At 43.1% G+C, this 16,810-nt stretch overlaps 1 protein-coding gene across 1 annotated transcript in view; it reads right to left on the reverse strand.

The window, feature by feature from the left end:
* The window catches only part of T265_09825 (hypothetical protein), a gene marked incomplete at both ends in the record, with an annotated part of 58,793 nt that extends 43,246 nt beyond the window's left edge, over positions 1–15,547 (reverse strand). Inside the window, one exon of the mRNA XM_009176011.1 lies at positions 15,532–15,547. Within this exon, the coding sequence (XP_009174275.1) occupies positions 15,532–15,547 (16 nt within the window). The remainder of the gene's footprint in view (positions 1–15,531) is intronic.
* Positions 15,548–16,810: the final 1,263 nt, after the last annotated feature.

The raw sequence follows: 16,810 nt of genomic DNA on the forward strand, positions 1-16,810 counted from the left end.
TATATATATATATATATGCATACATAAAAACAGATGGAGAGGGAAAAAGAGGCAGAAATAAAGACAGACAGAAAGACAGACATACAGGAAGACAAACAGATATAAAGACAGAAAGACAGAAAGACTGACTGAGAGACAGACATTCAGACAGAGAGCACTTGACCACGTGATGCACGGAAACATGCGCGCAGAAATGTGCATATATTGCTAACCAATGAATTCACACTCTGCGTTGCGTACGGTTAGCTTAGTCTCGAAACTACTCTTATTTAAACGTTCAGAAAACGGCCTTTGAGGTAGGTAAATTCGCCGCAAATCTGGTACTCCCTCCACCTACACCCTAGTTCTTTTCTTAAAAACGGACGTCCACCACGAAGCATGGTGTTAATTATTTCGAAATAAGTTATCGTCCCGTGATTCCAGCGCGAATCGTAGAAGAAGGAAAGTGATGTAGATTAATCAGAAATAAAAATAATCCGAAGTGTAATGGAATGGGATCCCCTATTTCTTGTGTTGAACATGCGAACATATCAAGATTAAAAATAGCTGAAATAAGTTGCCTGACAAAGGACACTATTGACGAATGATTATCCTTTTACCAAGAATTGTTACACATTTCTAAGGAACATGGCGAAGCATGAATTGCTCAGCGTTTCTGGATGACATCTTCAGTAGTGCTATTCAAAAGCGCCCAATTGTGAGACAGATTAACCGAACAAATCGACGTCCAACCAACAGCATCCTGGAACCATTGGTGCGAAGCAGAAGAACAAGCGCAAGATAATACTTCCTAACTCATTAACTGGGGTCAATTCAGTGAGTGCGCCTGGAAGCTAATTGCGCCGTCGTACTCACTCGGCTCAAACTATATGTACTAACGTAGCTGTGTTCTTCTTTACCGGTTTTCGTGGCGGAGTAATTCTGCGAGTTAATTTAGTATTTAGAATTGATCGAGGACAAATACGATGCAACAAACTTCATCACTTCAACATCTGTCCGGAAAGCACATTAAACGATTGTTGATTTTAAGAATCGTCCAAAATCCAGTGACAGCATCGTAGCGTTGCTCATTCCCTCTGGTAGAAAAGCTTTCCCAGTTGGGTGTAACATTCGGATTTTTCAAAGAATCAAAGGCTTAATAAACAACCATGCGTTTGGTCAGTTATTATCCATTCTTCACATCCTGAGCAGGCGCTAACGTACAGGGCATGATTATTCATTACGGTCTGTCGGCGTTCACAGTTTACTCTGACTTGATTTTTAAACGGAGAACCCATGGATTTCCAAACAATCTTGACTTAAGACTACAGTTCACCCACAAGTTTACCGACCACTCTTGTCACACAACGACACGTGGGATAGCAGCGAATCGAAGTTAGTTCTTTCTTGATGTGTGCATTTTTGGAGCCCATGAAAAACATTCTCTACGGAGGAAGCCCGTTTATACGCAGAGACATCCAACTAGTTCGTCTGATCTCACACGGTTTGATCTGATAGCGGAGGATGTTTAACAAAAACGAACCCAGACACTTCCTTTTACGGATGAATATCTTATATAATTTTGCTTTGTTATCAACATGCCAATATGCCTGACTGACTTCCGAATTCCCAAACCATCTTGGTCGTTTTCTCCTCCTCCACGTTCAAAATCGATAGCTGTTGCACACGGTATCCTAACTTAGCTTAAACGTACGTCACCATAACAAATAACTCACTACCCACCAGGGAGGATAAGCAACATAGACTTTACTAATCATATAGTTGCTGAAATGTTTAAACAACTCACGAACACTTTTGCTTCTCTTAAAGCTCATCAGGTAGGCGCACATTTTGAGTTCCCCTCTGGCGTTTTTCTGGCGTTCAAGCTGAGTATTTGGTTGAAGAGAACAATCACTTACGAGATTCAGCCACATTCTTTGCGTCACCAGTTGATATCTATCTCGTATGTATTTGTCAAAAGCAGTAAAATTAGGGTTCATATAGAACGTGAGTTTGACGGAAACTCGGAAACTGTGGGCACCTGATGAGCCCCAAATCTGGCGAAACAGATCAAAGTTTGTTTCGCTTCGTATTGTTCGGAAAGTTTGCTGCATCTGCTATGTAACTGAAATCTTTGGTGTGTTCTCCGCTAGCAGCCAAGGAGCTTATATCAAAACGCTTCGAAATGCCTAAAATTAATTATTTTGATAACCACGGACACCTATTAAAGATACCTTTTTTGGAAAATGGGACGTATCCGTCTCGATTTTTAGTGCGACTGGCTTAAAATCAGCCGCGCTATTTAGTACAAAGGACAGATTTCTTTCTGAATGCCGAATTATTTTGGTGGACGTTAGGAGTAATTTTGTGTGAGCACGATTTCTGTTTGTTTGAAAGCATCGTTGGTCATCAGTCCGAACCTCCTTTGCACATGTATAATTTGCAGTCACTCTTATGCGTAACAAGCCTTTCTTCATACCTAGACTGAGTTCCTCGCTGAACCTTTGAGAACCCCGATGTAGTGCAAACAAACAGCTCATCCAATGGAGCTGTGCAACGCCGGGACGAAGTGGAAACCCTCGCCGATTCTGTCAACAATATCTAATCCAAACAGGCACGTGCACTGTTGTGTGCTTTTCTAAATTAAAATGAATTTCAAATGGTCCGTATAGTGTTCTGATAACGAAAAAGCACGGGTTGTGATTCTCCATCGAGCTAGCTCTCCATAAATCTTTGGTAAATGCGAAGGAAATTAGGTAAAACCGCACGTATTCCCACGACTCATCAAAACGCCTTCACAAATGCACTATTGCACGTTAGATGTACAGGACGAATAAAAATAGGCCAGTCGGTGGCAGATGTAGGACAGCTTTGTGATCATCTGTCGACTCAAACACACTGCGCAAATTTCAATTTTTCTCTTCACCCTCTTTTCTCTCTAGCCGGACTAGAGACGCATTGTGAAACTTAGCTACATTGACTTCGAATATGTTTTCATACAGCCCGACGCTCTCTCATAGGATGCCTAGTTGAAGTTGCCAGGACGGTGTCATTTTGCTCGTCCATGATGATGCGCTTGAAATGGGACCGAATTCAGGCCTCAATATCCTTTCCAGCACGACTATCCAGTCACTGAAATTAGTAGGTTTGGATGCACGTGGGGTACCGCACAAAAATTAAAAACAACGACAAGGGAGTTTACCAGAGGAGAATACTTGCTCAGGAAGTGACCAATAAAACGATAGCCGACCCATTAGTGCAAAACGATGAGAGGAAAGTGCAGAATCTAAAATAGATGTATCCTGTTAAGGACCATCATCCAGTCACTCCAAAGAAGAAGTTTTGTATATGCCGGATGTACCGTACCGCATATAAACTAACACAGCGGAGAGAACAATTGCCAGCGGAGGAGGATTCTCTGTTCAGTAACTGAACAATAAAACGCCAAGCGACAAAACATACCAGTTGGCCACACGGTTGATACACTACAAAACCTGTACGACTATACTTGAAATGCTGGAAAACTTTCGGCAAATCAATACAGATCTTAAATTCCGGATTACATTAGATAGCTGCACAATGTAATTTTCAGTTACAGGTTAAATTGGATAGAAAAGTACAGACGGATAAATCAAAGATGAATCAAAGTTACCGAATAGTTACTTTGCGACATTTGATAAACACGTTCCACATATGGGTGTCTTGGGTCTAACGTACAAACACATTTAGCGGTTGACGAGACCAGCCAACCCGCACACTGCAGCCGGGTGGAGGCAGCCTAGTACATATCACGGGCACGAAATACGTCGTCAGCCGCTAGTTGGTAAATAGTTATACTGAAGCAAGGAATATGCGATAGGCAAACCATCCCGGCAACTTTCCGTGTTGTGACTCCATGTGACCAGAAGTCAGCAGGGGTCACCGGTTCATGCAGGAAAGTCAATGGCACGCCACGTATTCGAACAAAACAGCAGAGGCTCTGCATCCAGCCAGCACCCAAACTCAGACGGTAAAGGCATCAATTCGTTTGCGCACAGAATTAAGAAATCGTTTGATGCAGTTTTCTTTGCCACCAACTGGTGGCGCCCTTAAACTACACTTTTTTGGGAGTGTAACTGAAGGAATGATACTGTTATATAAAGCTGCTGTTCCCACTCCAGTGGCCCCTGCCAGAAAGAACTCGCCGACAGGGGTACACAACAGCTGTATTCCGAAAAAGTGAGTGAGTTGGTTGCGAGTGCAAAAGTTACAACGGCCCCGCGCAATCCAAATGGCACCAACTCGTATTGATCCAGGCTGTCTACTACGCGCTTTGTGAACACCCATCAACATCAATCGTGCTTTTATTAGATGACTGAATTCTGGTAACATACGATCGCGCCTTTGAGGCGTGCACGAAATTTCAGCGGGTTTTCCTGAATTGGCTGAACGTTTGACTTGATGTTTGCCGGCTTTCCTAGAGTTTAATGGCCTCCGTAGGTTCCGGTGATTCTAGGGTATCTTCCAAAAATGTAACATTCCTAATCGACACAAATACGCTCATTTGCAAAATAACTTCTCTTTAACGGGGGACACAACTGAACCTAGATAAATCTCTCGGGAATATTGGTCTATTTCAGCTGGATTGCAAGTTAATCCACATTACACAATTTTTCTTATTGATGTGCAGACTTATATCGCTCGGTGTGCAAATTGTTCTTGGTGTCGTTAGTTTCCCAAGGATAAATTACCCAAACAATACAGCACCCAAGGAAGGCCAGAACGCCATATGCAGTGGTATCGTATTTGGCGCAGTCGAACTTCCCTGGGCGTGCAAAATGTGGATTTGCGTTTTGGTTCTTCAGGCTGCGGGTTTTCCAACTTAAGTGACGTTCCTCAGTACTCAAAATAGGAGACTGATCGGAGGGTCAGCCATCAGAGACCGACCCAAACATTTCGAATGATCCTGTCTAAAATTGACCGGTATCCAAACCCTCTTGCTTTTGTGGGTGGCACGGTACTACGCCTGGATGATTACGTTCCATTCAATATTATTGTTACACATGACGTCACGCAGATATGTCGTATTACGCAAAAATTATGGAGACATTGTCTTCACGAGTCTTACTGGATGGCTCCATTTGCGACAGTTGTACTGAATGTCTGCGGAAGCCAATAACCTCTGCAGCCAGAGAACTCTAAAACTGATTACTGCAAAGTTTGTTTGTCATCACTGATTCAAAATTGTGAAGTCTTATGCCACTTTTGCCGAGAAACACGGAAATTGCTTGACAAATGGCAGGAAAGTTGTAGGGAGACTGGACAGCAACTTCGGGAACAACTGCAATGCAGTTGCGGAATCAAAGGAGAGAATTTGGTGGCTCGTAGAGCCGTTCCTAGTCCACAAAGTTATGACAAAACTGCATTTTAGCTGCGCACAAAGGATCTTTGGGGCACCAAATACAACAATATAGACCATGACGAATGGCCGTGATGGCATGCAACAGGCTCATTTGCGTGATTGTATAAACATGCATTGATTAGGTCCTCAGAGTACTATAATCAAACGAGTTGTCTTTCCTGTTTACCATCTGCTGTGTGGAGGAAATGACGTGTGAAGCTATTTCTGTCCGATTGAGAAGTTGTCTATCTACCCCTTCAAAGGAGTCAGTGTGACGTAAGTTTGTTACCCTTCTTCAATTTACCCTTTCCGCTTTCCTGTTTTGGGCTGAATGTCGTGGTGGGTTAAATGTTGGACGGTTCGCGAGATACAATTGATCCGAGAACGAACGGGATCGAGTGCGTCTGAGTCACTGTGATGAATTTCGGTACTCTTTCTCTTTCATCGCTTCATTATCTCAGTCAGCTTTGCAATGATTCCGGCGCTTCCAAAAACCAATATTTTTTAGGCAACGCTAACGGACTAGTCTCCCAAAGGAAGATTTGGATGACACCTCCAGAGTCCGACTGATTTCTGGGACGATCGGAATAGGGCCTGCAGCGACAACTACACTGCTTGTCTCTTACAAACTTGAGAATTGTGAAGAATGCACCAAGATATATCTGGATTTTTGGAAAACACAGGTTACAACAATCTATGAAGCGGCCAATCCTGCTGGTTCGCATTGCCAGTGGATTTGAACCACGCACTTATGGAGCTTTCACATCTACAGTCAGTAGATAGTTCGGTACCAACCAAGTCAGTTCTCGTTTGCCGTGATCACGAAATCCAAGCATCTCGTGAACCAGGCGTATATTTATAACCATATTACCAACATTACTGACCACCACCTGAAAATTATGTCAAATCCCGCAACAAATGATGTGAAATATTTAGCTGGTCGCTGGCGATTAGAAATTTGTTCAGGAATTTACTTCTTACATTCTGTATTGTGTTCAGGATACGGATGGAAATCCTGTGGTCACAGGCTTTCGAGAATGGAAATGTGCGAACTGTCCTGGACGATCCCAAGAGTGTTGCGGAGGAGGTTGGACTGGAGACATACCAGGGTAAAATTGCGGCACGGAAGGCTTTCCTCAGAGACCTGGCGAAGGTGGCTTTGGATGCGTCCAGAAGAGGTCCTCGAACGAATGGTTTGGCCGGCGCGGAGGCAGCATTTGGAGTGAAGCTAGGGGGCTATGAAGAGGTTCAATGCGGCTGGGATGCAACCGGGGTGTGACCCGAAAGTGTTCTCTACAAATCTGCAACAGTCGTTGGATCATGCCTTGCCGGGACTGGGCGCAGTTTTGTGCCAGCAGTTGCCGCCTGACACGTTCACTGAAAAGGTGCAGTCTGCGCTTCGTGTGGAGTTGCCGTTGGCAAAATTAACTAGTCAGGTTAGTGAAGGGCACTTGGAGCATCTGGCATGGGAATTTGCCGATGTGCCACTGGCCAAGTTGCAGCCGCCGGAGAACGGAGATGACTCGACAGTGGAAAAGCTAAAAAACAAAGCGGACCTAGTTCTCCAACAGATTGCAGCCATCAAGTGGAAGAATCATGAGAATGGGCTTTGCTCGCGGAGTATGGGCAATCGATAGCAAGATCCGTTTGTTGATACCGACCGCCGGGTTCACCTATACAACTCAAGACGGTCGGAAATCGAAAAGAATAAATATAATCCATCTTCGGAATTTGTGTGATACACCCGAAGAGCTGCGAACGGACCAAATTCTGGGACCACTTAAACGAAGGCAAGTATGAATAGGTGGCCTGCAAGCGAACTTTAAGAGCGAGGAGTGTGTAACTTTGGATATTATGAAGAGCGTGTCTTGTTTTATTAACTCTGCATTGATCTGGTAGAAATCATGCAATTCGCACCAGAGGTTTTAGATATCCTGATAGTGGGAGGATCTGCAGGGAATTTCGGGTAGTTGCTTTCAAGAAGACGAATATTCGTTTATTCCAAAACGCAGCGTCCAGGTTGAAGGTTTAATTTCCTATCCCATTGTATGTACGGGTTCAGATTATTTTTCTAATTAACAAATACGCGTCATACGAGATTCCTCATCTCACTGTTACCTAACTTACAAACTAGCTATTCCGTAGATGTTCCGTATACATGCCGCCGTTTACTAACAACAAATAGAACCTTGTGTTATTCCTGAAGCAATCAGCTGGAAGTTCATCATTTCAATCAAGTTCATGTCGAACTTCAAGCTAACGAATTTCTGCTTGATGATGTATCGCCTCTAGAAAGGTAGGCGCCGGGGAATGGCGAGGTGAACATGTCTCTCCCGGAGGAAACACTAATAATAGGATGCCAGAAATCCTTTGAAACTCACGTTTGGTTTCGCCCTACTTCGGAATCAGTGCCTGAGATTCTCTCAACCTCAAATTCTACGAACCCTAATTGGGCAGATTTTGAGAACTACGCTCATTGGCACATCAACTGAATCGTTGTTTGTGAAAATCCACTTCAACTAAATGTGTTGTACCTGGCGGCCCCAGATTTCAATTAGTACTATTTTCGACACATCACGATACGTGAACGCAGAACGTAAACATAATACGTAAAGACAGTCTAAGCCAGGAAGATGAGATGCACCGTAAAACTGTTTTATTTTTCCTGGACGTCATTAGCAGTGCACATCACAAGACATTCCAGATAGTTTTTAACCGAACCCGTCATTGACCGGGTGGTGGCTTCAAATCTAAACCGTAAAGTCAGCGACGTGATTAGCTCTCACCTGAGACAGGATATAACGACGCTTATTTTTGAAAAAAGGAAAACCAGATCACCTGGTAACGTGTTGACCGGATACTAGAATGACACATCCCATCACTTCCCAGAAAGAAATTTCGAAATTCCACGAATGTGTCAGTGGTGTTGACCGGATACTAGAATGACACATCCCATCACTTCCCAGAAAGAAATTTCGAAATTCCACGAATGTGTCAGTGAAGCACTTCTCCGCTGAGAAGCCGGGCAGTAGTGTTCAACATTTTAATCCTCGATGGCAGCAATCACCGATGCCTGTTCACTAAACCGTGATAAACTGTCCGATTAAAGTTCCAGACTACTGCGATTGACGTTGGAAAAATCACATCTAAACTATGCCAGGCCATTTTGATTCGGCGAAAATGTCTACCGACAAAGGGACGGTAATCCGACTTGGTATACTACTTGCGCAAAATTCGAAGGTATATTCCTGATTGAGCTGTTTAACTAGAGTAAGAATACTTCGACAATTAGTCTCACTTGCACACGAATTCGGTTTTCATAGGTGACTCAACTAAATCTCTCGTTCGAGGGGTTCACTTCAACGGATCTAGGAACATAATGATGGCAGGAACTCAGGAAGTGCGCCTGCCTAATGAACCCCAAGAATGACGGAGGCTGTCTGAGCTGTCCAAGGGTTTTCAGCAAATTTGTGAGTAAAAAACAACCTGGTGTCTCAAATATAACACCAATCGAAATCTGAGGCGGACACATACAACACATTTACTTGAAGCGGATTGTCGCAAAGAAGCGATTCAGACGGATTCATCTGAGTCTCCTGTCGAAAACAAATTGATGTGCAAATGAGCGTAGGTCTCAAAACCTGCCCAATTAGGGTTCATAGAATATGAGGTTGAGAGAATCTCAGGCACTGATTCCGAAGTAGGGCGAAACCAAACGTGAGTTTCAAAGGGTTTCTAGAATCTGATAGTCGACCGATCAGGAAAGTACTGTTCCAGTCTCGTGAATAGCGTGGTTTTCGCGCCACAAGATGGATATAAATTGTTAGATAGGCGCAAGAGCGATTGTGACTCATTTTGGGACCAGCGGGAAGCGGAATACTTCACTCGGTCAAGATTATCTGCATTATCCTGTGTAGGGTGTGCGTTCCGGCAATGTTGACTTAGGCCAATTTTCGTCTAAAAAACAGGAACAATCAACGCATGCCAATCGGGCACCTATATTCTTACCAACCCTTTCATTGTCGTGAACTCGATGGTGGACTACCGGGCCAGCTTTCGATTTGCAGAGCTTGCCACATTCCTCACTGTTGTAGCCCACGAGTCTATCCTGTGTACTGGTTGGAACTGATTGGGAGGCATCAGATGATTCGTGGTGTTCATTGTTGGAAGTAATCAGCACATTGAAAGCAAACGGGGTGGTTAACCCTGTCTGGAGTTGTGAACACTTAGCTTACACAGACTGACGTCCAGGCTAGCCGGTCGGCACCACGAGGAGGTGGTTCAGCTCGCCGATGCGCTTACACTCTTTGTTACTCATTCGAGTATTCTACACCGAAAAAGACTACAAGAGCTCCACTAACATCTATTCAAAGACATGCTTAACGGTGAAAATCAGGTGGTCTTTTTTAGAGGACGAGTTACAACGATAGCGCCCGGCATTTTGATAGTTTCCTTCGCACCCCTTTACAATCTTGACGTAATCAGTAGTCCAATTAATGATGTTGGGGTCACCGGGCTGTCGTTATTGATGAATTTCAAAACATCTTTATCATTGAAGAAAAAAATGACGATGGCAATATCGGTGAAGGTGGCGGTGAGTAATCATTTGCGGGCTGAAATATCTACAAAAGATTCGCCGCAAGTCTCAGAAAACGAGTCGTACCATTGAAGGAAATCATTTCCGAGTAGGAGTCAGCTGAAAGGTAAAACTGCACAGCTCGATGCAAGCTAAAGTAAATCAGCGTTGAACCATCCCAACTTGCCGCACCATGTGTTCTACCTGTATTTTGAGATTCAATTTAAGTGGCACAAGGAAAGTTCACGTTGTTAAAACGTGAAGCATCAAAGTATCACGAAGATAACGTGAATCAACGAGGCTTGAAATTGCGTTATGATTTACTGCCCAGTAGACATGGTATTTCCAACATACGAAAGTCCTGAATGAGTCCATTTGATGAGAAAAAGACTTATTCCTGGCCTTTTTCAATCATTTCCGTGAGCGTGCGGCCTCCAGATGCTCATGCGGGACATCTGAATCGAAAATGACAACAACAAATCCAATAACATCGATTCACGGTCGTACATTGCAGAATATCCAAACACACACTGTTAGAGTCAGGCGGTCTCCATATTAATGGGCGAGGTACACTAGTAACACCCAGACTTTTGATGTCAAGAACCTCACGAGTCACCACTGGAGGAACATATTGCTGAGTACGGTGCCGGCCACAAGAAATAAGTGACCCACCAAGTTTTACCAAACCGGAAGTGAAACGTTCAGCTTTGCGGCGCTACATGTTCTATCTGTATTCTGCGGTTCAGTTTTGGCATGAGTAGGCTAGTTCATGTTGACGAAACCTCCAAATACTCTACTGTCCAATAAGCCACACGCTGCGAAGTATTCAATACAAGAATTATTGCTGGATAGGAGCAAGCTTCGAATGAAAAAATGGGGAATTACGGTGAACAGCGAACCTCTCCATGTTGAGGATGACATCGATGATAGTAGGTAGAGAGAAGGTCACTTAATCTGCTGAAGTTTCTTTGACCAGGACCCCAGAAAACCCACATTGTTTCACCCAGAACTGTGAAACTATGTACAGGTTTACCTGATTATTAGGTGGAACTATTAACAAAGAACACTATTTATAACTGGTATATGAGAGACCGAAAATGGTTAAGCATTCTGAACACCAGCCGCGATGTCGAGGGTGCGTTTCTTGAGATTCAAACTGGAGGTGAGATTGCGTGAACGGAGCAGGCATACAGTGGTTCGCGGCTTCAGTTACTGGACGAAATTCTGATAAAAAATCTCTGATCAGTTCTCGATTTTTTACCGGGAGGAAGGTGTTCGTGCTAAACATTCGAATACAGCTCGTGGTCTTTTGGCTTGAATTCTCATGGGTAATGGTACATTTTAGTGTGATGAACGACTTTAATACTTGGTGGACTTTTAACTTGGAAGGCACGTGAAGGAGAACTGGCATACCTCAGAACCTGGAGGAATATACGTCACATTTTCGTTGTATAGCTTCTAAACGTGGGCCTCAAGACTTCTCTGGTTCGTCGATGTCTGTTATCTCAGAACCAAAGCTCGTGTAAACTGGTGTCCGCGAATCCACAAAAGGACAATTCCGAAAAGACTGTTCAGTGGGCTGCAAAGACTTCAATCGAGGAAAGTTTTAGGGTAAGAACGAGACTTCGTGTGAATCTCCTTCCTGTAGAATGCAAAAAACTGCTCACCGTAGAACTTTGATAATACATTCTGATGTATTCACCGACGTAGATGTGAAAATATCTGAAAAGTCTTGGGTAAACTAGATATCGTCCAAGAGTGCATAATTACTTTGATTCCCTTTTTCATCAACTCAAAATATTGAGCAGTTTATGATGACTCTGCTGGTGACTTGATACCCAGCTTACAACACCTACAAGCTCTTATTACATTCGTAAAATGATATATATACATCCTCGAATAAAATCACAATTTTTTTCCAAACGGTAGCCAGAAATTTATAAATCGTATATTTCCAAGCAGCCCAAATTCCTGGTGTGGGGCAGCTATGACCTATTGATGTAAGCACACCCGAAATGTCCTAGAAACCCCAGGTTGAACAGGAGAAAAATGTGCTACAGATATTTAAATTTGATGGTATTCATTCATAGCACAAAAATCCATGAGGAATATTACAAAATGCCTTAAAGTTTTTTCCAAGAAAAGCAGATAATTACCAGCGGACGAGGATGATGAGGATTCGGTGAAATTGTCCTACTCTGATAGACCAGTGAATCCGATCTACGCTGGAAATTCAGGGAGCAGTATACATCTTTTTAATTCGCATTGGATTCATTAACAACTCGCACCTCAGAAAACCAGAAAAAGTGCGGCCAGATGAGTTTCCCGGTTTCGTTGCTTCGGCGCATGAAATTTGGGTCACGTAGTAAGTCGTGGCGTTGATATTATGATCATGAATTTTAGTGCAGTTCAAAATTTGTTTGCATTGTGTGACCACAGCGAACGAGAAATGACTTGCTCGGTACCCTGTTGCACAGATTACAGATGTGAGAACTCTGTAAGTGCACAGTGCAAACCATCTGCCATCGAGAGCTACCATGATTGGCGAACAGATGGATTCTTGTAACCGTTGCTTTTCCAAAATCCAGAGGAATCTTGTTAGGTGTTTCGCATTTTCAGTGTTTGTGGGAGATTAACAGCGTAGTCAAAGCTCCATGCCCAGAAATCACTCGGACATTATAGATATTATTAGATTTTTCCTCTAGTATTCTCTTCTGTTAGTGGTGTATCAAGGGAGGAATAGTTATCCGAATAATTGGAAAGGTAACTGGGAGGACGAAACTATAAAAGTGAAAAGTGCCAGAGAGCTTAATTGTGATCCAGACGCGGGTGATAATATACGTTCTGGAATAACTTATAACTCGTGAATTGGACAAAGCATTTAACCCAACACCACGTAATTTATAGAGGAGAAGGGAAAGAATAAATTGAAGTAGGGTAACAAAGATACTTAATACTGGCTGATTTGGAGAAGTAATGAGACAACTTGCAGACCGGACCTAAATGTACCGTCATTCATATCAACATCTAAACTGGTTCACCCATCTTTCGCGAAAGCGGATAGTACAAAGAACACAGGACTTTGCTGATTATAGAAATTTGATGAAACAATCTACCCCAGGTTTAGACAAAGGCGCCAAAGAGCCTGTACGTACTCACAGGATACGTTCGCATTACTCTCGCTGAACGCCTACTGGTTCGAACCGTATTCTGCCAATTTGGTTACGTGCATTTACTTCAGAATTTCCTCCAATCACGTCCCATCTGCTCCGTTTTTCCCTCGATGCAATAATGGAAGTACATGTTATAGGTGTGGCTATATATCTTGGGCCGAACACCACTATTCCGGGACAAATGTATCATGTTATAGGTTTTGCATTCTGATCTATCTTACATCTCATGTTGTGAGAAGCGAAGGGCGTCAATTTCGTAAGCTATCTTGCAGCCTACGGAAGCAAAATGCGAATTCCCATATTTCTTGTCAAGGAAATTTCGGTTAGGCCAAATATCATATTCCTGCAAAAGTTGTTCTAGACATTCCCGATTTCTTGAACGCCAAATAAATTTATCCTCGGGACACAAACGACAGCATCTGGCGGACTGAACCAACCCTTCATTGGACGGGACTCTGAAATGCAGCGCATTCGCATCCATTTGAAAGAGACCAGTATACAATAAAGATTCATTTGGGTTCAGTTGAGTACTTCGTCCAAACGAAGTTTGTCCAAAAGTTGTTGTTTTTGTTCCTGTCAGGAAAATTAGATTCCCGAAATGAATGCGGAAATGTACCAAAAAGCTTCATAGTGATCGAGACGCGCTTGATAATATACTTCCCAGGTCAATTGTTACTCCCGAACCGTCCAAAACATTTAACTCACCACCGCGACTTTCAGTGCCGTGGATGAAGGAAGAAATATGTTGAATTACGGTAACAAGCATATGTCAAACTGGCTCATTTGGAGGAGTAACTAGACAACTTCCCAAGCGTACCTAAACGTCCAAACAGGTTCAGGCCTCATTGGTTTCCGACAGTGGCACAAAGATAAGGGAACCTCACACATTATAACATACTGATGTAGTAATCTAATCTAATCTAATCTAATCTAATCTAATCTAATCTAATCTAATCTAATCTAATCTAATCTAATCTAATCTAATCTAATCTAATCTAATCTAATCTAATCTAATCTAATCTAATCTAATCTAATCTAATCTAATCTAATCTAATCTAATCTAATCTAATCTAATCTAATCTAATCTAATCTAATCTAATCTAATCTAATCTAATCTAATCTAATCTAATCTAATCTAATCTAATCTAATCTAATCTAATCTAATCTAATCTAATCTAATCTAATCTAATCTAATCTAATCTAATCTAATCTAATCTAATCTAATCTAATCTAATCTAATCTAATCTAATCTAATCTAATCTAATCTAATCTAATCTAATCTAATCTAATCTAATCTAATCTAATCTAATCTAATCTAATCTAATCTAATCTAATCTAATCTAATCTAATCTAATCTAATCTAATCTAATCTAATCTAATCTAATCTAATCTAATCTAATCTAATCTAATCTAATCTAATCTAATCTAATCTAATCTAATCTAATCTAATCTAATCTAATCTAATCTAATCTAATCTAATCTAATCTAATCTAATCTAATCTAATCTAATCTAATCTAATCTAATCTAATCTAATCTAATCTAATCTAATCTAATCTAATCTAATCTAATCTAATCTAATCTAATCTAATCTAATCTAATCTAATCTAATTTTGCGGGCCGTTTTCACGAAGATCAGTAAATAGCTACCAGCTTCACTTCTTCAAGACCGTCACAGCAGCTTACGACGCTGTATACTCCATTGTAACAGTCCATCTGGACATCCAAAAAGCCTTCGACCAGGTCCCCGACACCTCCCTGCTACACAAACTTAGCACCGTTGGCATTACAGGAACCTTGTTACAGCGACTGGCCTCCTATTTATCAGACAGTAGGCAAACAACGCAAATCGGGGACATAAATTATCTTCACTACCGATCACTAGNTCAAGGAAAATCTATCGATTGTAATTTGTTTTAGTATCAACCTTGGGACTACTGGTTATCGGATTCAATGTTTCGCGCTCACTGCCAACCAGTGAAAGGAAGAAGGCCTTCGCTGCGGTGTGATTTATTCGAAATGCCAACTGACCGGTTACAGACCACTGAACAGGGAAGCAAAACTCCAATCTAGATCTCGGTTACAAAAACTGGACACAGATCTTCTCCCGAACGAGTCTTCCTGGAGATTCATTGACTCCAGTCATTCGCCGGTCAAATCCAAGCGAACGTTACAAAGTGGCCCCGCGAATTCCGCAACAGAATTCCCTTTTTCAATCGACGCAACTGGAAATTCTACGAATAACATATACTACTCGCGTGCCTTCCGATCAGTAGTATCAGCGCTTCACACTTCCACCCCTTAAAGCTCGTTCGCATGCCATCGATTTTAATTTACCTCCGTCAGGTCAGCTTTGGCAGTGGGTCTACTCGGCCGCTCTTCGGGTTTATCATGCCACTTGCGAAGCTGCGTCCCATTCACTAACTACCATCCCCGTCCATCTTGAATGGTGAAGACGTTCCCCCGGCGGTCGGTGACGACAAACGGCCCTTGCAATCAACTGCTCAGCGTCCGCGACCCCAGTCCGCTCCTTCCAGGTTTCTAATAATCCCTCCACTTGACCTTTGTGCCTTTGAGGGACGCTTGGACCTTTCTGCTTGCAGTTTTCTGCCTAGTCCTTCCCTGATCGGCGGTCAAATTTTCTCGAGCTCTCTCTCCTTCTTCCTCTAGCTGCTCCGGTGACAAGCTTGTCGCCGGCCACAACCGAACTTCCTGATCAACAGGAAGGCGCGGATGTCGAGCGTACATTAACATAGATGAGGACTTGCCCGTGTTTGACTGCGTCGAAGCGCGACGAGCTAACAACGCCATTGGCAAGTTCATCTCTCGTTCACCTCCTTTGGCCGCAAGCCACTACTTGATCGCTCGGTTATTACATTCAATCAGGCTATTTGTTTTCGAGTGGAATGGTGCCGTCCTTAGCCGTCTGACACCCAGCGATTGCGATCAATGACGAAACTATTCGCTCTCGAAGCAAGGCCCCTGATCGGTTAGAATAATTTTTGGCACACCATGGTTGGTCACGATGTGGTGCATTACCACTCCGCTGATTGCCGTCACCCGCTGATTCGGCACGGCGGCCACCTCAATCCATCGCGGCAGGTGTTCTGTCATCATCATGATGTATAGATTCCCACTGATTGTCACCTGAAAGGGCTCATGACGTCAACTAACCACAACTCGCTGATTTCTGAGACAACAATGGGTTCCACGGGATAGGTTGCCCCTGTCGTATCCGCTTTCATTAGTTGACAACGCTTGCACGACACCTCATAATCCATAACCTCACTTCTCATCCCGGGCTAGTAGGCTCTCTGCCGAAGTAGGTCTTATGTCCTGGTGCACCCTTATGTGCCATCTCATGGCATTCAACGATGAGGTTCCGTCTAAAGACGCGAGGTGTCACGGGCACCACAACATCTGAATCAGTGGCGTTCCAGGAAATTATGCCAGCTTCATTCAGCCTCAGCCGATCAAAGTGACTATGGTACCCTTCTAATTCCTTGTCTCCCTCTCCGGTCTCAATGTTCCTCCCATCCAACATGGCGGCTGCAACCTTTTGTCACACCGAATCCGGTGGTTGAATTTGCACCAACTTTCCAGGATCCATTTTGACGACGAGGCCTTCTCCATCTTGGGCACGTGCTGCACTCTAAAGTCGTACTGGTGCAACCGGAGTGCCCATCTTGCGAGCTTCCCGCGAG

This window comes from Opisthorchis viverrini (assembly GCF_000715545.1).
Source record: "Opisthorchis viverrini unplaced genomic scaffold opera_v5_315, whole genome shotgun sequence".
Lineage (NCBI taxonomy): Eukaryota > Metazoa > Platyhelminthes > Trematoda > Opisthorchiida > Opisthorchiidae > Opisthorchis > Opisthorchis viverrini.